Source organism: Calypte anna, chromosome 28 (genome assembly GCF_003957555.1).
Source record: "Calypte anna isolate BGI_N300 chromosome 28, bCalAnn1_v1.p, whole genome shotgun sequence".
NCBI classification, from domain to species: domain Eukaryota; kingdom Metazoa; phylum Chordata; class Aves; order Apodiformes; family Trochilidae; genus Calypte; species Calypte anna.
In genome coordinates this window covers 4,718,974-4,741,680 of record NC_044273.1, presented here as the reverse complement: position 1 = coordinate 4,741,680, position 22,707 = coordinate 4,718,974, and the positions used below count along the sequence as shown (strand labels likewise).

At 58.9% G+C, this 22,707-nt stretch overlaps 4 protein-coding genes across 8 annotated transcripts; all 4 read right to left on the bottom strand.

Annotated features, from left to right (window-relative positions):
• Positions 1-1,670: 1,670 nt before the first annotated feature.
• On the bottom strand, positions 1,671-5,893 carry CDC34 (cell division cycle 34). 2 transcript variants are annotated; one of them, XM_030466322.1, is made up of 5 exons: positions 5,471-5,893; positions 3,010-3,096; positions 2,554-2,651; positions 2,300-2,479; positions 1,671-2,083 (listed from the first exon to the last, which is right to left on the bottom strand). In XM_030466322.1, the coding sequence occupies exons 1-5, from the start codon at positions 5,645-5,647 to the stop codon at positions 1,873-1,875; spliced, it is 753 nt and encodes a 250-aa protein (XP_030322182.1). In that variant the 5' UTR covers positions 5,648-5,893; the 3' UTR covers positions 1,671-1,872. The 2 variants fall into 2 exon arrangements, with proteins under 2 accessions (XP_030322182.1, XP_008497417.1); XM_008499195.2 differs by having other exon boundaries at positions 2,300-2,434; positions 5,471-5,840.
• An 820-nt stretch (positions 5,894-6,713) lies between these two features.
• On the bottom strand, positions 6,714-8,531 carry TPGS1 (tubulin polyglutamylase complex subunit 1). The gene is made up of 2 exons (XM_030466306.1): positions 8,205-8,531; positions 6,714-8,032 (listed from the first exon to the last, which is right to left on the bottom strand). Exons 1-2 carry the CDS (start codon positions 8,528-8,530, stop codon positions 7,501-7,503), a joined length of 858 nt encoding a protein of 285 aa, XP_030322166.1. The 5' UTR covers position 8,531; the 3' UTR covers positions 6,714-7,500.
• A 301-nt stretch (positions 8,532-8,832) lies between these two features.
• Positions 8,833-11,237, bottom strand: MADCAM1 (mucosal vascular addressin cell adhesion molecule 1). Its single transcript, XM_030466275.1, has 5 exons — positions 11,207-11,237; positions 10,713-10,973; positions 10,293-10,610; positions 9,360-9,986; positions 8,833-9,211 (listed from the first exon to the last, which is right to left on the bottom strand). Exons 2-5 carry the CDS (start codon positions 10,963-10,965, stop codon positions 9,087-9,089), a joined length of 1,323 nt encoding a protein of 440 aa, XP_030322135.1. The 5' UTR covers positions 10,966-10,973; positions 11,207-11,237; the 3' UTR covers positions 8,833-9,086.
• A 4,620-nt stretch (positions 11,238-15,857) lies between these two features.
• Positions 15,858-21,689, bottom strand: LOC103533415 (hippocampus abundant transcript 1 protein). 4 transcript variants are annotated; one of them, XM_030466255.1, is made up of 13 exons: positions 21,644-21,657; positions 21,441-21,606; positions 19,786-19,881; positions 19,542-19,604; positions 19,040-19,167; positions 18,598-18,712; positions 18,082-18,300; positions 17,714-17,827; positions 17,239-17,310; positions 16,957-17,069; positions 16,742-16,839; positions 16,330-16,496; positions 15,858-16,238 (listed from the first exon to the last, which is right to left on the bottom strand). In XM_030466255.1, exons 2-13 carry the CDS (start codon positions 21,522-21,524, stop codon positions 16,029-16,031), a joined length of 1,479 nt encoding a protein of 492 aa, XP_030322115.1. In that variant the 5' UTR covers positions 21,525-21,606; positions 21,644-21,657; the 3' UTR covers positions 15,858-16,028. The 4 variants fall into 4 exon arrangements, with proteins under 4 accessions (XP_030322115.1, XP_030322112.1, XP_030322113.1 ...); XM_030466252.1 differs by having other exon boundaries at positions 21,441-21,689; XM_030466253.1 differs by lacking the exons at positions 17,714-17,827; positions 21,644-21,657 and having other exon boundaries at positions 21,441-21,637.
• Between the last annotated feature and the right edge of the window lie 1,018 nt (positions 21,690-22,707).

Below are 22,707 nucleotides of genomic sequence, written 5' to 3'. Positions count from 1 at the left end.
GCACCGGGTCCGGCCCCGCCGCCCCCTCCAGCAGCGGCTCCAGAGCCCGCCCGGAACACCCCGAGGAGCGGGGAAAACGGATGCCCCGGGATCTGGGCACCGGCCCAGCTGGAGCCGCACGATAAGCCCGAGGGGCCGGGCCGGGCGGTAACGGGGTGGTGCCCGGTCACGGAACCAGCCGGGGCGAAGGGGCCGTCGTGGGGCAGCGGCTCTGGCCCAGCTCTGCCCGGCCCTGGGAACGAGAGGGCCCGGGCAGGGGGTAGGAAGAACCCAACAACGGTGCCGTGGCGCCAGGCCCCGCCGCTCCCCGCAGGGATTCACCGGCTCCTGGATCCTCCCGGAGCGTTTCGTGCCTGTCCCGGGCACATCCCACCCGGCCGCCCCCTCCGCGTTCCCCCCCGGCGCTGGGGGCGTTCGGTGGAGCAGAAATGGGGCAGAAAAATGGCAAAGGAGGTGGGGGCTGTGATTCAGCAGCTGGGGTCACCGCTGCTCCGTACCAGCCGGGTGACCTTGGAAGCGTTTTGCCGGGGCTGAGTAAAGTGACAATAATCCTGTTCACCCCTCAGCCTCATTTCCCAAGGCACAAAGCACATTCCTGCTCCGCGGGTGTCACTCCAACCCCGAGGGGGGGGGAGGTTTTGCTCATTGCCCCTCGACGGGCTCTGCCCAGAAGGGGCACAGAGAGCCCCAGGCAGGCTCTCGGGGTGTGTATGAGGGCTGGTGGGACCCCAAGGAGCCTGACACGATGCGGGTGATGCCGCGGGGTGGGCAGGAGACCGCACGTCTGGATCAGAGCAGCCACAAAAGCCCCCGGGCAGCCGTCGGGCACCACTCCCCCAGCCCAGCTCTGCCCAGGCAGGTCTGCAGGAGGGAAAAAACACCTCCCAGTACCGGGGGAGTTTCCAGGGCCTGGCAGAGCCCGTCCTGCCCGGGCAGAGGCCAAGCCCTGGCCACAGCACTAGGACAGAGGCAGCGAATGTTTCTCCCTCCCTGGGAAGGGTAGAGGTACCCCAGACCCAAGGAAACCCACCCCAACACTGCTGCTTACTCTGTGAAGCTGGGAGGTGAAAAAAAAAAAGAGTTGCTGAGTCCTAAGGCCACCCCACAGCCCCCTCCCCACCAAGCCATGGCTGCCAGGGAACCCTACAGCAGGGTAGAGCCTCATTCATGCCCCACACTGTCATTCCCTTCAGTACTTTATTAAATAGTTTTCAAAAATACAGACGCAGAAAGACTTATAACTACCCCATCCCTCCCAGATGGTTAAAAACTACAAACAGCCCAAATCCCATCCCCTGCAGTGCCCCATCTCCCAGCCCTTCCCACCCCACTCCAGCACCACAGAAAGGGGGGGCAGGAAGGTCCCACCAGGGTGGCAGCATTCTCCCTGCAGCCAACCCAGCTCCGACACCTCCAAAGCTGTACAAAGCCACACAATGCTCACACTTCCCACCCCCCACACCACTCACAGCTCCACAGCCCCCAAAACTATCCCCCAACATGGGGCTGACGTGGAGCTGAATGTACCCAAACAAGGGGCAGACTTTGATGTCACTCCATGCCCAGCCAGAGCCACCAGCTCCCTGGTTTCTGTGGATTTATGGATGCCCCAACACAACTTCTCTCTCCCCACCCACCCCCCACCCAGGAAGTTTATAAAATAGGGTTTCTTTTTGTTGGCTTTTTTTTGCTTTTTTTTTTTTGCTTTTTTCTACAAAGACAGCGGTGGGGTTTCCTTTGCACCAGCAGAAGAGTCTCCCTGCGAGGTAGAGAGTTAATTTCAGGGCTGACAGATCCTAAATTCAAACCAGTTTGTACTAGCTGAGGTAAAATTCAGTAGTTTATAGCAAGTTTTGCAATGCCAGAGGGCCATCAAGATTCCTCATTGCCGGAGTCATCCTCATCCCCATAACAGCTGTCTGCTTCCTCCTCCATCTCATCATCTTCGTAATAATCATCGTAGAAGAGGTCAGAGCCCTCATCTGGAGCTGGAGTCTTGGTCTTCACACAGTACTCAGCCAGCGTGGTGGGGACCTTCACACCATCCCTCTCAGCATCCACCTTGGTGCCCAAAACCTGCTTCCTGGAGAGCGAGATGTCAGGGGTGAGGATGAAGCTTCACAGAACTTGATCTGTGATCCTGATCTCCTCAGCTCAGGAGCCAAAAGGGTCAGGGCTGAGAGCAGAGCCAGGCGTGTTAACCCAGCCACAAAAACTCCACCCCTACCATCCCAACAGGACAAGACATGTCCCCAAGGCCCCGTGCCCTGCAAGGCTGCAGCTCAGGCTCCACACACACCTGATGATATCCGTGTATTCCCGGTCCTTCCCTTTGCTCTCCTTCCACTTGCGGTACATCACCGAGGCGTCCACGTTGGCGGGAGAGAAGGTGTTGGGTTCGTTCAGCAGCGAGATGACGCTCAGGAGGATGGTCCTGGCCATGGGGAAACACCAGCAGCTCAGCTCCCAGCACCTCCACCTGATTTGGGGAGGGTGGGAAGCAGTCCCCATCTCCCCACGAGCCCCCCCAGCCCTCTCCCCACCAGCCCTTACCTCACGTTCTGCGTGGGGTTCCAGCGCTCGGAGGGCAGCTCCCCGCTCTGCGGGTCATCCACGGGTGGGTGGAGGATGGAGATGCAGACATCACCAGTCTGGAACCACAAGGGAAACAGGACCCTGAGGATCTGCTGCCCTCAACCTCCTCCAGCTCAGCCCCCCACAGTTTGGTTTAAGCCAGGCCAGGCAATCCCAGAGGGTCCCTCACTCACCCCGTGCCCACCCTCAGCACGAGCCCCCCCTCCCCGCTGGCCGAGCGTGGGAGCCTCAGAGCCTGGCTGGCCCCGGGCCCAGCTCCAGGGCTGGAGAGCAGCTGCCATAAGCTCGTTAGCTGCAATTCCAGTGCCAGGCACCAGGCACCAAAGGCACAGAGCTCCCACTGCTCGTGACAAAGCCTGGCATTTCCACCCTGTGTCGTCACCACGCATCCGCCCTGCGCCATCCCGGACCCACCTCGTAGATGTTGGGGTGCCACATTTTGGTCAAGAACCTAAAGGCAGGAGGGGAGTAGGGATAATCGATGGGAAACCGGAGACGAGCCTGCAGGGAACAATGAGGAGAAGTGAGTGTGGGTTTGTGAGAGGGAAGGGAAGGAAGGCACCGATCTCCTGACACCACCACAGAAAAGAAACCCGGGCCAAGTCCAGCTGTGCTCCACGGGAGGACACCGGCAGCACGGCTGGTGAGGAAGGTGACACACGATGGCCAGGCTGCTTGGGGAGGCTGTTTACCCTTCAGAGCTCCCAGGGAAGGAAGCGCCAGGTACTCTGTGCTCTGATTTACACAACAAGCCTCTAAAAATAGCCCGGCACCTCTGAGAAAACAGACCAAGCCAGAACCGGCCGTGGCGCGGAGCTCAGGTGCTAAAAATAAAAGCAGATGAAGATCACACCGCAGCCCAGAGCCCTCCTGAAGGCACTGGGCACAGAAACACAGGGCTCCAGGCAGCAGGGAGGACAGGGCTGCTGTCAGCCCCCGAGCCAGAGGTGTCACAGGGAGGCACAGACACGTCCTGGTGCTCCCAGATGTCCCACGGGGACGGGGCAGATGCTCCTCAGCTTCTGGTGACTGCTGCAGCTCTCAGGTGTTTCCAGGCTCTGGAAGCAAACTTCCAGATAGAGACTCAGCCACTGGCTCCCCAAAAAAATAAAAAGGGGGAATGGCCAGAAATAAACAAGTAAAATGGTGAAGACACAGAGCACACAACTACTCCCTGAACTCAGGATTTAGCACTTGGATCCATGAAGTGACAGTGCCAACCCCCCTGGCTCTGCCTGGCAGTGACCTGGGATTCCTCTTCACCCACGGAACGAGCCTGGGATGGGCCCTGCTCAGGAGGGCAACAGCAAATGAGGCTTCAGATGCTTCTGGAGTTACAGCCTGGACAAGAGGCAGTGCTTCCAAACCCCACTGTCAGCTCCCAGCCATTAAAAGCTCAGCAGGGACACATCCATCCTCCTCCCAGCTGACCCCAGCTCTACCCAGAGCTCAAACTCCCCAGATCACAGACCCCCACCCAGCTCAGTCCCCAGCACCAGCTGATCTTACACAGAGTCCCAGGAACCCCAGCAGCAGCACTGGGGTCCATCCTTGCTCCTGATTCCCCCCCTTGGGCTGGCCCTTGGCCCAACCCCCCGTGCTCTGCCAGGCTGGGGCTGGGGCCAGGACTGGTTTTGTTGTGTGCACGGGGCTGCTGGAGCCCAGGGAAGCACACGCAGCAACACGAGGCCCTGCACTGGGCTGCAGCCAAGCAGCTGAACTCGGCAGAACAATCCCCTTTGTTGTAGGGATCAGGACAAAACCAGCCAGAGAGGCAAAGCGTCCCCAAAAGGGTGCTTGGGAAGAGCCCCGTGAGCCCTGCACGAGCAGGACGGTGGTACCAGGAGCTGGAGAAGGACCTGACCCCTTCCCACCCCTCTCTGCTGCAGAAACTCTGATCTGCTGCTGAGCCTGGAAGCTCTCGGGACACAAAACAGGAGCGTGAGTGAGCTGCTGAAAGGGTGAGAGTGCAAAGGGCCTGGAGCCAAGAGAGGCTCCAGAAAAAAGGCTCCTTTCAGGGAAAACCTGACTCCAAAGCATCGAGCTCACCTGCCACAGCTCCTGGGGACAAACAACCCTCCCCGTGGCAGCACAGCTGACCCTGGGGCTGACTCACCCCGGTGCATCCCCACCCCACCAGCAACAGGATGAGCTGGTGGCGGAGGAGGGAGGAAGAGAAAAGAGGAAGAAAACAGCTAGGCAGGTTGCACAACACCTCTTTGGGAAGGACACATACCCACCCCCCCGCGGGGGACTCTGCCTGCCTGCTGCCCCCCTAAACCCCCCCAGCAAACACACAGCACCCCCTCCCCAGCACCTCCAGCTGCTGCTCGCTGGACCCCGGCTGCCTGTGCCTGCCTGGAGCCTCCTTTGTCTCTTCCCTTTGGTTTGGTGGTGATGCCCCAACCCCCCCCAGGAGGGGGAACATCAGCCACCCCCAGCTCGTTCTCCTGCACCCCCACAACAGAAGGATGGGGGGGGGAGGAAGAAGGTGGAAAAGCCCTGAGAGGCAGAGCCTCTGTGGGGCACAAATATCCCCCCGAAAAGAGGGTCCAGTTTGGCAGCAGCCACCTGCTTGCAGGTTCCCTCCTCACAGCAGCCCAGGACACCACAGCTCCTAAAGCCCCTGGGACCCCAAGACCCCCCTGCACCTGATCCCCAGAACACTCCCTCTCACCCCACAGCTCCCTCCCAGGGTCTCCCCACTCTCCTGTGGTCTCTCCCTCTTCCAAAATCCATTCTCAGGCAGTTCCTCCCCCCCAGCACCACCTCGTCTCTTGTCTCCTACCCCACACCTCCACCCCACAGAGCTTCTTCTCCACACCTCGGTCCCCCCGATACCGCACATCCCCCCTGCTGCCCCCCAGCCCCTCACCTTGAAGTACCCGCCCTCGTAGTAGGTGTTCGGGGGGCCGAAGATGGCCACCTCCCAGTTGTAGAGGTCCCCTTCATCCACCAGGTTGACCCGGAACCCTTCCACGGGCTCCTCCTGCAGTCCTTTGAGTTCCAGCAGCAGCGCCTTCTGCGAGCTGGGTACCAGAGGCCGCGCCATGACGAAGAGCTGGGGTAGGCCGCGACCGAAGCCGGGGACTGGCGTAGGCGCAAGAGCCGCTGCGGGGCGCGGGGCGGCGGCTCCGGATTCTGCTGCGCGGCGGCAGCTGCGAGCGCAGCCGCGCGGGGCACGCCGGGAACTGTAGTCCGCAAGGGCGGGGCGGGACCAGCTCAGGCTCCTCCCCCTCGGACACAACCGGCCAATAGGAGCTAGGGGGCGTGGCAAACAATAGACTCCTCCTTCTGAGCCTTCCGCCAATCAGAGCGCACTACTCGCGCGGGGGAGATTCAGGCTCCTCCCCCCTGACGCTCTCCGCCAATCAGAGGGCTCCGTGCGCGCAGGGGCGGAGCTTGTTCCCTCCGGCAGCACCGGAGCCCTGGTCACGGTACCGCCGGTACTTCCGGTGCTCCCACCGGTCCCGCCCTCCGCACACCGACCAGAGGCTCCTCACGGACCGCCCGTTCCCCTCGGGCCTGCACGCAGTCCCCGCTGCCCCGGCCGCGTTCTCCGGGCTCCTCACGGTGCTGTCGCCTTCCCGGTGCTCGCCTCGGTGCTCGCCGCGCTGCCCGGGGTCAGCCCCGGCCTGAGTCAAGCGGCTGAAGCTTCCCTGTGATTACCGCGTCAGCCCGGAGGAAGCGATCCGCTGAGCTGAGTCACACCTGGCACCTGCACCCGGCTCGGGGTGATCTCACCTCCACGGCGCGGGATTCGGGGGAGGCGGCTCCGGGCAGGGCTCAGCTGACCCCTCCCCGGCCTCACCGCTTCCCTCCCGTCACCTCCCGTCCCGTCACCCGCACTTCGTTCGGCAACCTGCGGCGTCACCCGGCCCGGTTCCCAGCCCTTCCTGCCCGCAGGGCCCAAAACATCCGCTCAGCCGCACAAACCACATCCCGGTGCCTGACATCTCCTCCCGGGCTGCGGGAACGAGCCGGGCTTCGCATTCCTCCGGGCAGGGACAGGCTGCCCACATCGGCCCCTGCAGACAGAGACAGCCCCGGGGATCCGAGTGCAGCTCCGGTAACTCCCGGTGCTACCCGGCAGTAGAGAAATTGGCCACTAAAAAACTAGTAAAAAGCTTTAATGTCTCAATAATTGCACGGTATAAATAATTAACACGGACAACTTCAAATAAATAACACACAAACGGTTCGACACACAACAGCAAACCATGACCTCAGGGAGGGGCTCCACGGCCCAAAACCCTGCAGCTGCACTCGGGGAGTTCTGATCTCCAGAGTTCAGCCCATGTAAACACGAAGCAGGCAGGGACGGAGCCCTCACAGCCCTGCACTGCGAGGTTTGTGCCCCAGCTCCCACTCCTCATCTGCTGTGTGTTCAAAACATTTCGATTCCTATGAGCTCATCAGTCCCCTGCAGCAGCAGGTTGGAAGCATCGCCTCCTCGCTTCCCAGGAAAGTAGAAAACAAACCCAAAAGCAGAAACAAATTTCCCAGCAGAAGCTGCAAGACAGGACACGGCTGAGCCAGGGCAGAACTACACGATACCTGGAGGGCCACCCCAATTTACCCATTCTGGCTCATTTTAGATGACCAATGCCAGCCTTGCAAGTCCCCAGTTAATGCCTGGACAAGATTTACTGATGCTGTCTGGGCTGGAGGGGCTGGGAGAGGCTCAGCAGACAGGGCCTGTCCAGCACTGCCCAGTGCTTGCTGTGCTCGGAGCAAGGAAAGGAGCAAAGGAATCAGGAATCTCTTGCCAGGCAGACCCGGGCTCTCTGCCCAGCCCACAGTACTCGCTGTGCAGTTCAGAGCTGGGGTCCAGAGCCCCCGTTGCCAGAACAGCTCCATGCAGGGTTGGAAGCAGCCGTGGGCAGCCCTGCTCCCACCTCGCCATTACTCAACGGGCTTCACTTTGGCAACAAACAACGCGGTGGCTTTCCTCAGGAACTCATCCCGGCTCATGGCACTGCTCAGCTTCCTCTCCTGCAGCGCCCGGTCCATGGCCAGAGCCAGACCGTCCGGACCCAGCTTGGACCCGGCCTCCAGGTACCGGGTGGGCAGGGAGCCCTGGCCGGCGCCCAGCGCCTCCTCCAGCGCCCGCAGCACAGCCTGGCACAGCCGGACGTCGGCAGTGCCCGAGCCGCCCTCCAGCACCCCGAAGAGCGCGTCGGCCTTGGCTGCGAACTCCAGGAGGACGAAGCAGGTGAGGACGCCGTAGCGGAAGACGTCGAAGGGGACGGCCTCGTGGTCGCGACACCGCACCCGCCGCAGCAGCGCCGACGCCGCCTCAGCCGGTGCCGCCCCGTGCTGGCAGATGCGCCGCAGCAGCTCGCTGTACAGCCGCCCGTCCACTCCCGCTGACCGCCGCCGCCCGCCTGCGCCCAGCACCTCGTAGGCTGCGCCGGCGTTGCTGTCGAAGGCCGTCCTGTCGCGACAGGGCACAGACACGACACAGCCTCACCCTCGCACCCCTCCGCCCGCCCCGGACTACAACTCCCGACGTGCTCCGCGGCCACCGCACCAAACGCGGAACGGCGGCTGCCGCGGGGCTCGCCGGGAGCTGTAGTCCGTCGCCTCCCGCCGCCACCCGCTCGCACCTGTGGGAGTGGTGAGCCAGGCGCACGTACCAGAGCGCTCGGGCCAGGCGCTGCGGGGGCCCCGGGAGCTCCGCGGAGGCCTCTCCCGCCGCAGCGGGGCCGCCCTGCACCAGGCGCTCGAAGTAGTCAGCCAGGAAGGAGACGGGTTCCTCGGGCCGCGCCTCCAGCACCTTCAGCAGCGCCTCCCGCACCATGGCGGTGACGCCGGCCCGCAGCAGGAACTCCGCTTCGCTCCCCGCCGCCCGGACCGGCTCCACCAGCCCGCTGCCCGTCCCCGAGATCGGGATCGGGGCGGCGGCCGCCCGCCGCTTCTCGTACGCCGCCATCTTGGCTGCGGGCGATGGGGGCCGGTTCCGGCCATCTTGAACCGGCGGCGTTTCGCCCGAACGGGAAGTGCCCGCGCCGCCATCTTGCACCCTGGCAGCCAATCGGTGGGCGGGAAGCCAGGCGAGCGCGCTGCCATTGGGCGAGCCCGCGCGTCTCCATCTTGAGTGTGGGCAGCGGCACCGCCCCGGCTGCCATGGCAACGGCGGGCACGCGCCCCGCCCGCTCCGGTCCCGGTCCTGGTCCCGGAGGGGACAGCAGGGCCGCCCCAGCCCCCTCCAAAGCACACTGCTCAGGGTTCAACCAGAAACAACCCTTTATTGAAGAGCCCCGACACGCACGCCGCGGCCCCGCTCTCCTCCGCCCACTCCCGGTGTGCACAGCTCAGTGGGGATGGGGGGGGGGGCTGCTCACGCCCCCTCTGTCGTGACGAGACCGCGCATCCACGTGGGTGCGCCCGGAGCTCCCCACGGCCCCATCGGGGTGCTCGTCAGCCCCGAGGGTGGGTGACACCCGTGGCAGAAAGGACAGGGACGGGTCCGGAGGGCTGGGACACTGCTAGGACAGCTCGTACCGAAACCGGAACCGTTTCCACAGGCGATGGGAGATGGCGCCGGTCACCATCAGGCCCACGAGTGAGAGTGTTGTCCCCACAGCGATGGCAGGAGCTGCGCTGGAGGGATCTACAAGGACACAGGGAAGGAGCTGTAGTTACAGGCGAGCTCAGAGACCCGGGGGTGAGGGAGAGACCCCCCAGAGGCCGTCACAGAACCCGCTGCCCCCCAAGCCCAACATGGGGGTACAGGAGAGGGGCTGCAGACCCCCACTCACCATCCGAGACTGTCACCTGCAGACTGGCCGCCTGGGAGCGGTGGCCCTGCAGGACACACTGGTAATGTCCCTGGTGCCAGGGCTCGGCCCGGTCCAGCTGCAGCGTGGAGCTGCTCCCTGCCACCTCCTCCCGGTACTGCGAGAGAGCCACGGGTGTCCGCAGCCAGCCCACCCCCACGCTGCTGTTCCCGGTGCACCGCGCGTGGCACTCGATGCTCAGAGCCCTGCCCCGTGTCCCCGTGGGGGGCAGTGAGCGGATCTGCAGGCTGCAGGTGGGCACCGTCCCTTCTGGTGGCACCGTCCCCTTCTCGGCTAGGAATGATTCCCAGGGGTGGCTGTCCCCAGCTGTCCCCTGCAGCCTGGCTGAGGGACCTGTGGAGCCAGGGAGCGTGGGGGTGGCTGGCTGTGAAATAAGGTCCCCGAGGGTTGGGTGTGCTGTGGAGGGGCCCTTGGTGGAGGCAGCTTGCTTCAGGGGGGTCTCAGTGCCCGGGTCTGGCAGGGTGGGGGTCAGAGCTGTGGTGGGACTGTCTGTGGGGACATGTGGCTCTGGGGACACCGCTGTGCTGAGGGTCCCTGACAAAGGTCTCGTTGTCCAGGTGGCTGTGGCCCCTGGCTGCTCCATCATAGCTGTGAACACAGGGTGGGCAGGTCAGGGTGGTCTCAGCACAGCTTGGAGCTCGTTATCCCCATGGTAGGACCATCCCCTCACCACTTGCCCCATCCTCCAGCCATGAGCAGCCATCCTTGGCAGGGAGAGGCAGTGGGTGGGAGCAAACCCCTGGCACGGCAGTGGGGACAGGGACAGGCAGCGGGGACTAGGGTGAGCATGGGGAATTTTCCAGACGTGGGGACAGCATCCGTGCCAGTGAAGCTGCTCCAAGCAGTGCAGGGCCACGGGCTCAGCTCTGGAGGACGGGGTCCCCCAGCACTCACCCCCAGCACTCACGGCCACAGATGCCACCCGGGTGAAGGTCTCCTTCCTGGTGCTCAGGGTCATCTCGCACCTGAACTCCATCCCGTCCCTCACCTCCTCCCTGGCCACCAGCAGCGTGGACTCGATGTCAAACAGCTCCTCCTCGGTCTCCATCACCTTGAAGTCTGCTGCCTCCTCGGGCTCCCCGTGCCCCCGCTGCCAGCTCAGCCGCAGCCCCCCCAGGGGATAGACCCCCCGGGCCCGGCAATGCAGGCGGGTGGGCTGCCCCGGCACCGGGACACCGGGCTCTGCCTCCAGCTGCAGCTGGTCTGGGAGGGCTGGCAGAGGTACCACGGAGTCACCCACCGAGTTTTGGTGCTGCAGCCCAGGAGGGAAGGAGCCCCAGGCATCCAGCGAGGGGTGGGCTGGGGGGTGCTCACCGTAGAGCTGCAGGGTGACGCTGTGCTGGTAGCTCTGCCCCCGGCAGGTCCCCTGGCAGATCTTGGTGCCCGTGGTGGCAACCACAGCGCTGTCGATGTGCAGGATGCTGTGGGTGAGGAAGGAGGTGACGTTCCCCAGGTTGGTGTCCAGACCTTTCCACTCCACCGTGCCCCCCTCGCAGGCCAGGGAACAGTTCAGCTGCACCGAGCCCCCGAACCGCACCACGGGCTCCTGCGGGGTCACCACCAGCATGGGCTGCCCTGAAAGGGAGGAGGAAATGGGGAAGTTCAGGGATGGGGGCATCTCCAGGACCCCCTGGTTTACAAGGCAAAGGGAACACCAGTTCCTCTGTTGGTTGTGCTCAGGTGGCACAGAAACTCCATCCCCATCCCCCTGGGGCTGTGCTGTCCCGCGGTGAAGCAGAGAGAGCAGCAGGGCTGGGGAGCAGGCAGGAGAGGGGAGCAGGAGGGATTTTGGCTCCAGACACACTCACCCCTGCAGCTCTGCAGCAAGCCGAGGAGAAGGAGGAGGAGGAGAGGAGCCAGTGCCATTGCCTGCAGAGCCAGCAGCAGCACCTTGGGATGGTTTTTCTTTCTTCCCTCTCTCCCGGAGCAGACACTGCTGGCTGGGGCTGTCTCATTCTGGCCCAAGCCGTGTCCCAAACCCTTCTTAAGCCCTGAAGGAACCGCCCCCACCAGCACCAGCCCTGGGGCCCCCGACACTTTCCAGCCCAAGGGGTATTTCCAAAGGGAGGTTTCTGGGTTTTTTCCAAGGTCAGGTCTTGCACAACACCCAGCTCCATAGCCAGGGGCCATGCCAACAGTCCAAAACATGGGAGAACTCTTGGCCTGAAGGGTCCCCATCCCATGTGCTGGGCAGCCCTGCACCCCAAGGCATGGCTGAGGTCCCATTCCTTCCCCAGTTCTCACTGGGCTCCAGTTTCCCCTGGCTGGGGACATCTGTCTGTAGGAAGAGCTTCTCTCAGTCCCCTACCCCAAAAGCGAGGTCAGGGTGTGTGCTCAGCATCACCCGGGTGTCCTCCAGGAGGAAGGAGGATGGAGAAAGTGTTACCACATGGAAAATATTGATTACCCACATCACCTACCCCCAAGGCTGTGGCACAGCCTCAGCACCCATCCCCTGTCTCACAGCAGCTCTGTCATTGCTCCCTCTGCTCCGCTCCACCCCATCCCACCCCACCCCATCCCATCCCATCCCATCCCATCCCATCCCATCCCATCCCATCCCATCCCACCAGGCTGCAGCTGGGGCTTCTCAGCCCAAGTTGTCAGCCCTGCCCCTACCATGGCAGAGGGTGGGAAGCTGAGACAGGGCCTGTCCCTTTCCCATCTGGGAATTCCCTGGAGGGAAAGCTCCGGGCACTGGGCGTATCACACATCCTTTCAGTCCTCAGGGTCAGGCAATTAATCCTGATGGTCCAGAGGTGCCCCAGTAAGGGAAGTCTTCTGTAAACAGCCCCCATGAAATCTGCACATTCAGCTGAAACCCAGTGATTAATGGCTCCTGGGTTTTTGTTCCTTCCATCCTGTGTTAACAGAGCCACTTCCTGGAGTTCCCAGCAGCCCCCAGAGCCCCCAGTCCAGCCCTGGGGAGCTCCCCACTCTTGCCAGGCTCTTCCCAGCAGAGATCTCAGGATGTCTGAGGACACAGACAGGGTGCTGGGGCTTTGCTCTGTGCATGAGGCTCCCACCCCAGCAGCCAAAGAGCCCTGGAAGGGCAGAACCACCACCCTTGGCAGGGCAAACCCCAAGGGATCAGTTACCCCATGAGGGGAAGGATTGCTTCAAAATGTCACCGAGGAAGAATTTAAAGAAGGGAGACAAGCTGAGGGCTGTTTCTGAAATTAAAATGAAAAAAAAAACCCCAAATATAAACCCTAAAACTGAGCTCAAGTCCAGAGGAAATAAAGACAAAGGCAACTTACTGAAGAATAATCGGATCTTGGTTCCGGCTCATGGTTCCAGCTCATTACAGGATATCACCCCTCAAACACCAGATCCCATCCAAGAACTGACTGGGATGTGTTTATACAGCTTGTCACTATATTGTTCACTTTGTCCCACCATCAAACACTGTAAGAAGTGTTTAAATGAGTAAGATAAGATCTATATTAAGCCTGGCTGGAAACAGAGAATAAAGTCTGGGATGATAAAAGCAGCCCCAGGGCACCGGTGTGGGGGACAGTGGGGAAAAGAGGACAGAGAACTCCAAGATGAGAGGAAAGCAGCAGTTTAATAAATAGTCCATCAGAGGGAGAGATTAGCCAGTTCTAAACACAACCTGAACTGAAATAAACACACTTCATCTTTAGCTTAAAAAAAAAACAAAACCCAAAAATCAGAAACACAGGTGACAGAACCACTGCCACTCCTCAGGGAGCGTGGGCTCCCCACGTGCTGTCACCACAACCAAAGACCTCAGCAGCCAGGCAAGTGCAGAGAAAAGAATAAAAAACAGTCAAGTAAAAAGTGACTTATTTTGCAGAACAGATGCAGCGGTGTAACGGGGTTTGGGGGTGTGAGGAGCTCAGTGAACCTGACCCCAAGTGCTGCTGCTGAGTGCAGGGGGGCAGCCAGGACAACTTCAGCCTCACCTTGGGGCATTCTGTGACCTGAAGTGTAAATCACTGCAGCCACGTTCTGGGGATGCTGATGTTAAACAGCCAGGCTCAGGCACTGCACGCTACATGAAGGGGGTTTTAAGAAAAAGCTTTTAGAAAAGTCACGTTTTCATATAAAGTAACAAAAACTGGCAAAACCAGCTGCTCGCTCTGTACAGATTTTCCAGTCTCCACACAGGATGCTGCTGAACCACCAGCCCTTCAGAATGAGACACTCTTCATTCAGGTCTGGTAATTTCAGCTGTCACCATTTGGCCCGAGTCCCCCCCCCTCACTTGAAGGCAGAATGGTGGGAGGGTCACATCCCTAGGCTGACAGGGAGGGGGGGTTACCTGGGGCTGAGTCCCCCAAACCAGGTGAAAGGAACTTCCAAGACTGTGGAAAGGAATCCCTGCCTGCTCCTGGCACCAAACCCAGCAGCAGCTCCAAGGCAGGTGAGCACTGTGCCCCGAGAGTGGGACCGAGTTTCAGTCCCACTCTGAACAGTCCCTCTGAACCAGAGGTCACCTGCAGGCTGGTGACAGTGCTGGCATCTGACCTGTGGAACGTTTTGGTCTCTTCTCCAGCCCTAAGCTGACCAAAACATTCCAGAACTCAGGACCTGGGGGCTGCTGGCACGGCTGGAACCTTGGGTATCACGATGTGACAGAGAGGGACCAAGGAGAGACACGTGCCAGGAGGGTTCTGCTGTCTGCAGGGGAGATGCTGCAGGCAGCAGCAGTGGTGAGAGGGAACAGGACTAGAGACACCTGGGTTCCAATAAACTATTCAGTAAAGGAAAGGGCTTTTAAAAATATATCTCTATATACTTCATCTCATATAAATTACACTTGTCTTTTTTGTATCATTCCACTGCATTCTGCCTGTGAAACTCCCAGTGCCTCAGTGAGAGCAAGATGATGATACCAGGTTTTGTTTCAACTCATCTGGGTGTGAAGGACAAAACTACTTCAGGTCATTTTAGTACAGCCTAAGTAAATAAGATTCCAGATGTACTTGGTAAAGCTCTGACCTAAAAAAGGCATTTTTGTGAGCAATACAGAGCTGGGATTGCTGCTGGGAAGTTGAAGTGACTGGATTTCCTTTGTGAAAGCAGCACAGGCCATCCCAGTAACACTGGGGAATCTGGAGCATCGCCACAAGCAGCTCAGGAAAAGCAGAATCACTGCAGGTCACTGAGATTCTGCTCCTGTTCTTGGCCCTGCCATTAGCTCCACACCAGCAAACCCTCCGTGCTGAGGTGCATGGGCAACAAACTGGGAGCTCAGTCAGAGCCTGAACACACCCTGAGCCCTCATCCCCCTCACCCAGAGCTCACTGCAGGGAGGGCAGTGCTGGTGGGGGTCAGGGACAGCAGGGTGACAGCATCAGCTACAACACAAGACACTGGCAGAGCTCCCCAAAGATTCCTGTCCCAAACCTCCAGACAGGATCCCAGACAAGGAATGACAGCTTTGCTCATACCTGCCCTGAGACAGGACTAGTTTTGGCCACTGTATCCCCAGTTTTTCTTAACAACTGATTTCTTAAGTGTTCCCAATTTGACCCTTACTTCCCCAGTGTCTCCTCAGTGCCATCCCTCCTGCCCTCACTCAGACAAGAACAATTCCTTCCTGCCCTCTGCTGCATCTCTCTATAAACAACAGCCATTCCCTAACCTGTCAGATTTCCTTCCACGACACTCAAAGTTGAGCATCTGCTGCTCTTCCCAAACAGAGCTGAACCCTGCAGCAGAGGTTGCAATTCCATTTTTCAACCTGTAAGTGCAAACCAATTGCAACATCACCACCAAGATCTTTTGGACTGAGGAGAAAGAAGCTCCAGTCATTATCTGGTTTTAATGTCACATGGAAACTGCCTGGGGAAAAAAAATAAACACGTTTTATAAAAGTACTCCTGATAAACAGCTATTTCTTGGACCTTTCTTGCAGGAAATGCACTTTATAAAGTGCTCAGCAGAGTTTAGTTGTTTCTCCAGTATCTCAAGGACTCATTTCTGAACAATCCTTACAGCTCCAGAAAAAGATTTCTGAAAAATCCTTCTACTCATTACCTATGAAGGTAGAAACTTCACTCCTTCCTCTTCCTTATCTTTATCAAAACATTAAGTCAGCAGATTATATTTTTTGGTCTAAGTTTCATTTGGGCCAGAATGGGCAGATTCATCAGACCTTCAAAAGGAGCAGAACCTGCTCCTCCAGGACACACTTTGGGGCCTTGTCCCAGCACTGGATGCACAGACAGTGTGGGACAGGCCAGTCCCAGACTGACCAGAACCAGTACCAGTTACCACGAGGAATGGGGGCACGGGTGGGTTCCTGCCTTGATTCTGGCTGGCAGCTCAGTCAGCTCACAGCAGAACAGACAAAGCCAACTCCTGAATTTGCCACTGGCAAGCTGAGCCTTTGGCAGGTGGCACCACAATGTTCAGCACTCGTGCACCAGGGCAGGTTTGCTCCACAGAACCACCCCTGGAGCACTTCAGTGTCTCCCCTCTCCCTCAGCACCCTGTGATACAATCCTGGTTTTGCACCAGGTGGGGCTCGAAGGGAAACCTCGTTCATCCTGATTAGCTGTGGTACAGTCTGTCACCTCTTTTCTCCTCTCCCCCCACCCTCTGTCCCCAAACTCTGGCTGGCTCAGTCCATCCTTGCTCTGGAGCTGCCCCCCAGCCTCACACGCTGCTGTCCTCGAGCAGGGGCTCCTTGCTGTCCCCCCCTGTGGCCTGTGGGCTGTGGGGGTGGCTCTGGGCTCCGTTACCATGCTTCTTGTGGCTGCCTGACCTCAGTGCAAGGTTGTGTTCTGGGATGAACAAGGCCACCAGGAGTGAGAGCAGGACAGAGCAAGCCCCAAAGAGGAAGGGAGGCCCCGGGATAATGCTGCTCTGTAAGGAGAAACAGAGGAATGATTAACACCTGAGTCCAAGGGCAGAAGCAGCCCAGTGAATGGATGGGGTGACAAAACTCAACAGTTACCTCGTCTGTAGGGTTGGCCATGTTGGGTTTGGAGGCCTTACCCAGAGTTTCCACCTCAGCCATTTCATTCAGCTCCACGTGGAAGAGATAGAAGACAAAGCCATAGAGTGCTGGCCCCAGGCCATTGCACAGCCCCCGGATCCCAGTGATCATCCCCTGCACCACACCTGGGGACAGAGCCAGGAGGGGCAGAGAGCTCTGAGCAATGAGGTTTGTTCAGGGCTGGATCAAACATTCAGCTCTGCAGTGATGTCTGCTTTGCAGAGCTGCCAGGCAATGGGCTTGGTTCAGGGTCATGTTTTACCAAAATGAGGAATGCAGCTGGCACAGAGGTCCCTGCCCACCCCTCCACCACCACCAGTGCTGGGAATTCAAGCATGGATCAATCAGCTCAGGAACCCAAGCAACTCACCCTGCTGGTCAGGGTCAGCATTTCTTGACACCATGGCACTGATAGCTGGGAAGGTGATGCTGGACATGGCAGCCACTGCTCCTGCTGCCCACATCATCCTTGGGGAAAAGGAGCAGCAGTCAGGAGGGGGATGCTGAGGGCCAGCCAGAGGCCAGCAGGGACACAGGGGGCAGAAACCTGCTGGTAACACAGGACAAACAAGGGCAAACTCTTACCAAGGCTGTGAACCAAAGCCATACCAGGCAAGCTGCAGGATCTGGAAGCCCAGTCCCAACAGGATGGTGTTTTTGTTTCCTATTGAGCGCATGAGAATTCCCAACACTACTGTCTGGAAAGAAGAACAAACAGCAACATTAAAGAAAGTCAGGACTGCAGGTAGCTGTGTGTGAGTGCAACGATCCCTGTGTGGCCACAGAGATCCTGACACTTCCCCAACCCTGATTATCAGGAACTTTGGACATTCTCATAACCACACTGCTGGAGAAATGGTTTCTCACCTGAGCCAGTATAGAGAGAATTCCAACTACACCAATAAAGGCTGCCACAGTCTCTGAGGAAAAACCAATGACCTGTGAAAACACCAGAGGGAATTTTCAGCAAGAGGTTTGTACCATGTGAGAAAAGCCACTCCATCACCAGCAAGAATATTTACTGATGCTGCTTATCAGCTGCTTAAACATTAATTAACTGTGCCTTCCACTGTCTGGAATAAAATGGAAGATTTTCCTCTGGCTGAAGAACCAGCTCTAAATCACTGGGCTCACCAGAGCAGCCTGAGAGCAGCACAGGCAGGGCCACAAGCAAGCACCTTGGCAAAGCCTGCAGAGGGTCACCAGGCTGCCACATTTTTTAGGAAAGCTGGCACTTTTCTCCCCACAGGTTCAACTTCACTGAGCTATTGGCTGAGATTTGCTTCCCCAGGAGATGCAAGAGGGATCCTGTTTGTGTGCTGGGCTTTCCCACAGGACTGACCTGCCGTAGGTACAGGAAGAAGCTGGAATACTGCCCTGCCTCAGGAAGGTAGGAGAGAAAGACAGTGATACAGATGAGCAGCACTGTAGAATCCTGACCCACTTTCCGCAAGGACTGGAGGGAAAAGGGGTGGGGCATGGAAAACATAATAAAAAAACAACAAAAAAAAGAGTTAATATCATTAAATATCCTGCAGGTACAGAAAGAGCAAAACCAAGTGCTTAAGTCACCATCTTATATCTAAGAAGCAAATGCTTGAATGGAACCAGGTTAACATTTCAGAACACTTCAGCTCTGGTGGAATCAGCAGGAGGAAGGAAATCAGAAGCATTGCCAGCACATGGGAAAACAGCAGCAAGGTTACTCACAGCAAACGGGTCAGCTTGTTCCCAAGAGATTGGAGCTCCCCAAGAGACTGGGCGCATCTCTTCTGGCAGAGACTCTGGCACAGCCAGCAGGATGAAGCCAATGTCCAGCAAAGCCACCCCTGATGCCAACACAACCACCAAGGTGTCACCGTAGGCTTGGGACAGGTAGGCGCCGATGGCCGGGCTGGTGACCAGGCTGGCAGCAAAGGTGGCAGACACCTAAAACCAGCAAACATTAGCACCACCTCCACTCCCTAGAGCACATCTTCTCCTCCAGAGTGAGTGAGCCACGGGGATCACGAGGACCCCAGGCTCCTTGGACCAGGCTGTTCCAAGGAACCAGACGGAGGGTGCTGAGATCGCAGAGAAACGAGGCCTCTCTCTCAGTGGTGAATCAGAAGCACAAACAGACTGTATCACTAGTGACACACTGGTCACCTCTCACTGTCCCTGCCCCCAGGCTTGCTGATAACCCTCCTGCCATCACCATCCACCCTGCAAGGTCCCACTCCTCACCAAGCCATACGCCGTGCTGCGCTCGTGCTCCTGCGTGATGTCGGCGACGTAGGCAAAAATGACAGAGAAGGTAACAGCAAAAACTCCAGACATGGAAATGACTGCAAAATACCACCTGGAACAAGCATTGCCAAGAGCAGAGTTAGAGAGCAACCACACTGCAGAATCAGAACCTCTCCCATCTCCTCCCCTAAGTGCTCAGGAACACTGAGCTTCGCTCTATCTGAGTTTTGCTGCTTCTCTCCACACAGAGGGAGGGGACACAACATGTCCCAATACCAGTGACAGGAGAGAGGCAGCAGGAAAGACAGACTTCCCTCCTGACACTGGACCCTTGGTAGAACTGGTCAAGTCAATCAGTTCTTAGGCTGAGCACCCTTCTCTCCACCCATCCCTTGGTGTTCCTCCCAGAGCCCCCCGCTCACCACACGGGTGGACTCACCACGGGCTGATCTTCATAAGGGGAATGGGTGCACAGGTGAAGAAGACAGTGAGGAGGAGGAAGGATTTCCTGCCCCAGACATCAGAGAGAGCACCAATCAGTGGGGCACTTAGAAAAGAAAGCAGACCCTGAGACAGAGACAGGATGACAGAGAGATCCCTCAGTCAAATTCCAACTGTTGACAGCAAGAGCTTCTGAGATCATCTAAAGATGAAAACACAAGTTGATAATCCATCCCTATGCTCTACATGCAGGCAACTTTCCCAAAACAGAACAGTTTGTTGAATTGCTCACATCCTTTTAGGGAGGAAAAAATAAAATCCTTAACCTTTGAGGTGCTGCTGAACACTCCAATCCCATCCTGCTCAGCTGGGTCCCCTGGGCCCTACCTGCACCTGCAGCTCCAGCACCCTGACACCTGCAGCAGTTTTGCCTCTTACAGGTGGAGACAGGACAGCCCTGAGGAGATGCCAAGGCCACTGAGCACCAAGATATTCTTTACCTTGACTCCATGGATCAGGCCATTCATCAAGAATGTGTGCTGAGGAAAAGTCTGGTGTAACACCTAGGGGAAAAAACCAAAAAACAAAAAAACAGCTGGAAAAGGTTGCAAAATTCCCATTAATTTTTGCCAGCACCTGACAGCTGGATGCCTGCAAGAGCACAACACAGGGAACCTGTTCAAGAACACAACAGGGAACCTGTTCATGCTCCCACAGGAGGTGGCAGCATTCCCAGGGACTCACCGTGAGCATTGGTGTGGTCAGCAGCCCCCAGGCAAAGAACTCCAGGAAAATCACCACCACAGCATGGTACACACTGGGCTCCCCAATCCCCTGTCTCTGCAGAACAGAGCTCTGTCAGTAAAGAACACACAGACCCACCCCACAGGGCAGCCCGGGAGGGTGTCTCGGGGCTGACTGCACCCGTGGGTGTTCCCAGGGTGAGCCAGTGAGGCCACAGCCCCCTCCAGGATCAGCAGCATCTCCCTCCAGGCTGATTGTTTTCAGGCTTTTTATCCACTCAATACCATTACACTTTTTTCTACTTGACTGAACTGCTCATCATCTAGCCCCTGCCTCAAAAGCCTGGGAATGAAACCCCTCAGTTCCCTGCAGACTGTGACAGCAGTGTGTGCAAGGCCCAGAAAGGACTCTGGGATTTTAGGAAGGCAAATTCACTCCTCCTCACCAGCTCCATCCCCCCAGCATGATGGGAGAGGCACAGTTTAAAACCCCACGCCCCAAGGCCCTGCTCATCTTCCTTTCCTAAAGATTTTCCATGGCATTCCCCATGTAGCATTTTTTCTGTCACTTCTCCAAGTGCCAACTCCCCCCTGCTCACCCAGGAGGTTTTTTCCTCCTGTGCAGGACACCTGCAAAGTCTCACAAGGAAGCACGGAGCAAGGAACAGGAGGAAAGCAGAGGAATTCCATCTGAGTTACCTTGGGGTACTCACAGCCACACACACCTCGTGACCCTGAGCTCACCCAGAAGCACAGCACAGCCCTGACACGTTCATAAAACCATCTGAAATGGCTGGAATTCCAGAAATTTAGGGCACCTTCCAGTGGCTTGAAGAGTATCCAAAAGTTTAAGCAACTTCCATTGGATGCACAAAACCCACATCCAAAGGGATCTTGGGTTTGGCACAGGATACCCCCAACCCACAGGCATTTCTCCTAGGGCAGGAGGTAATTTCCTCCCAGCTGACTGACATTCCCACACAGAGCAGTTAATGAACCAGTCCAGAGATGTCTTTCTGTGGCTCTCCTGCCTCCAGCACTCGCTGCTGGAATTCCCAGGGACAGGAATCCACAGACAGGGTATGTGAAGAGCAACCTTTTACCAGGCACACCTTCCCGGGGTTTGGTGGTTTCTGGTAACACAGCTGGAAATTACTGGAAGCAGGAGAGAAGGCAGCAGATGTTATTCTGCTGAAATGTGGTTTGTGCTCAGAGTCTCTGCAAACCGACAGACTATCTCTGCTTAAAAAAAAAAATAACAAAACAAAAGCACCAACACCAGAGGCTCCTGGGCCACCACTGAACCCTCAGCACCACATCTGCCAATCCCCAACCCCCTGGGCAGACTGTGCCTCCCCTCCTGGCAAACAAATCTCTCCCAATACCCAACCTAAACCTTCCCTGGCCCAACCTGAGGCTGCTCCCTCTCGTCCTGCCTCTCGCCCAGCCCCATCTCCCCTCTCCCCTCTCCACACGCGGCCCCATCAACCCCCTCATTACCTCCAACACCCCAATTAATTCCGGATCGCTCCTGCCCAGCCCCGACCCCTCACACCCTCACGCTCCTGGGGGCCTGACAGGGAATCAGGGAGGAGGGGGAGAGCTCTGACCGCGGCCTCCGAGACCCCCCCGGAGCCTCCCGGTCCCCGCGCTTACGCCGGCCCCGTCGCGGATGACGATCTTCTTGGCCAGCAGGACGCTGCGGTTGAGCCGCTTCTTCTTCTTCTTCTCGCCGGTCATGGCGCCTCCAGGCCGCTGCCGCTGATCGGCCTCCGCGGCTGCCCCATCCTCCCTGAGCCCGCTGGGCCGAGGCCGAGCCCGGGCCCGGACCCGCACCGGGCCCGAGGGCGGCGGCCCGGCTAGCGGCGGAGGGCGGCTCGCCCGCAGGCCTCGCCCCGCCCCCGTTGCCATGGCGACGGCGCTCCCTCGCACCCCATTGGCTGCTCCGCCCCCTCCCGCCCGCCCGAGCCGGCCTCTGATTGGTTGGGACGCGCGGAACGGCGCCGCCGCCGGGATTTTTCCGCCAGGCTGAGCGGGAGGCGCAAGGCACGACGGGACACGGCGGGCGGGGCCGCTCCCGCCGCGGCGGAGCGAGGGGAATGCCGGGACCCTCCCAGTGCCTCCCAGTACCTCCCAGTACCTCCCAGTGCCTCCCAGTGCCTCCCAGTGCCTCCCACACACACACCCGGAGAGGGGCTGAGCGGTTGCTGTCCGGCCCCTCCCATCCCAGCACCGGCGGCTCAGCCGGGGGTTGTTACCACCGAGCGTTTTCCCGGGAGGATCCCGGCGCTTCCCCCCGAGCCGAGGAGGGGGGCGGCTGGGCCTGGAGTAGCGGGGGGGTGGGAGGGAGACCAGCACCGCGTGGGTTTGCGGGGGGATCGTGCGTGGTCCCTGCTAATTAACGCGTCACGGGCTGTGGGCACGTGCCGCTCGTTCCCCCCGTGCGGTGTCAACGGCGAAGCCCTTAATTAGACACAGATTACAGAGATTATGCAAATCAGGAGGCGGGGCCGGTCCCCTGCCTCCCCCCGGCGGCGGCACCGGCAGCATCGTCCCCGGGGCCGCATCCATCTTTCCTGTCGGGATTAACGAAGCAGCCGGGACAGCCCTGGGCGTGAGGCTGAGCCTCACCCCGAGCCCGGGACCTGCGGGAAAGCAGAGGGAAATAACCCCGTGGAGAGCGGTTCTGCTGCCGGTGGGTGCGGGGGCTGCTGCTCCGCTCCCGGCTCCTTTCGTAGGGAAAGCCCCGGGCACCCCCAAACCCCGGGAGCTCTGCACGGAACGGGGTCAAAGAGCTGTGAGCTCCACGGGGACCTCGGCACCACCCCGCGGGATGAGCCCCGACCTTGAGGACCTGAACTCAGAGCTGCCTGGCAGAGCACCGGGCAGGGACCTGAGACCCCCTCCAGAAGGGATTCAGCCC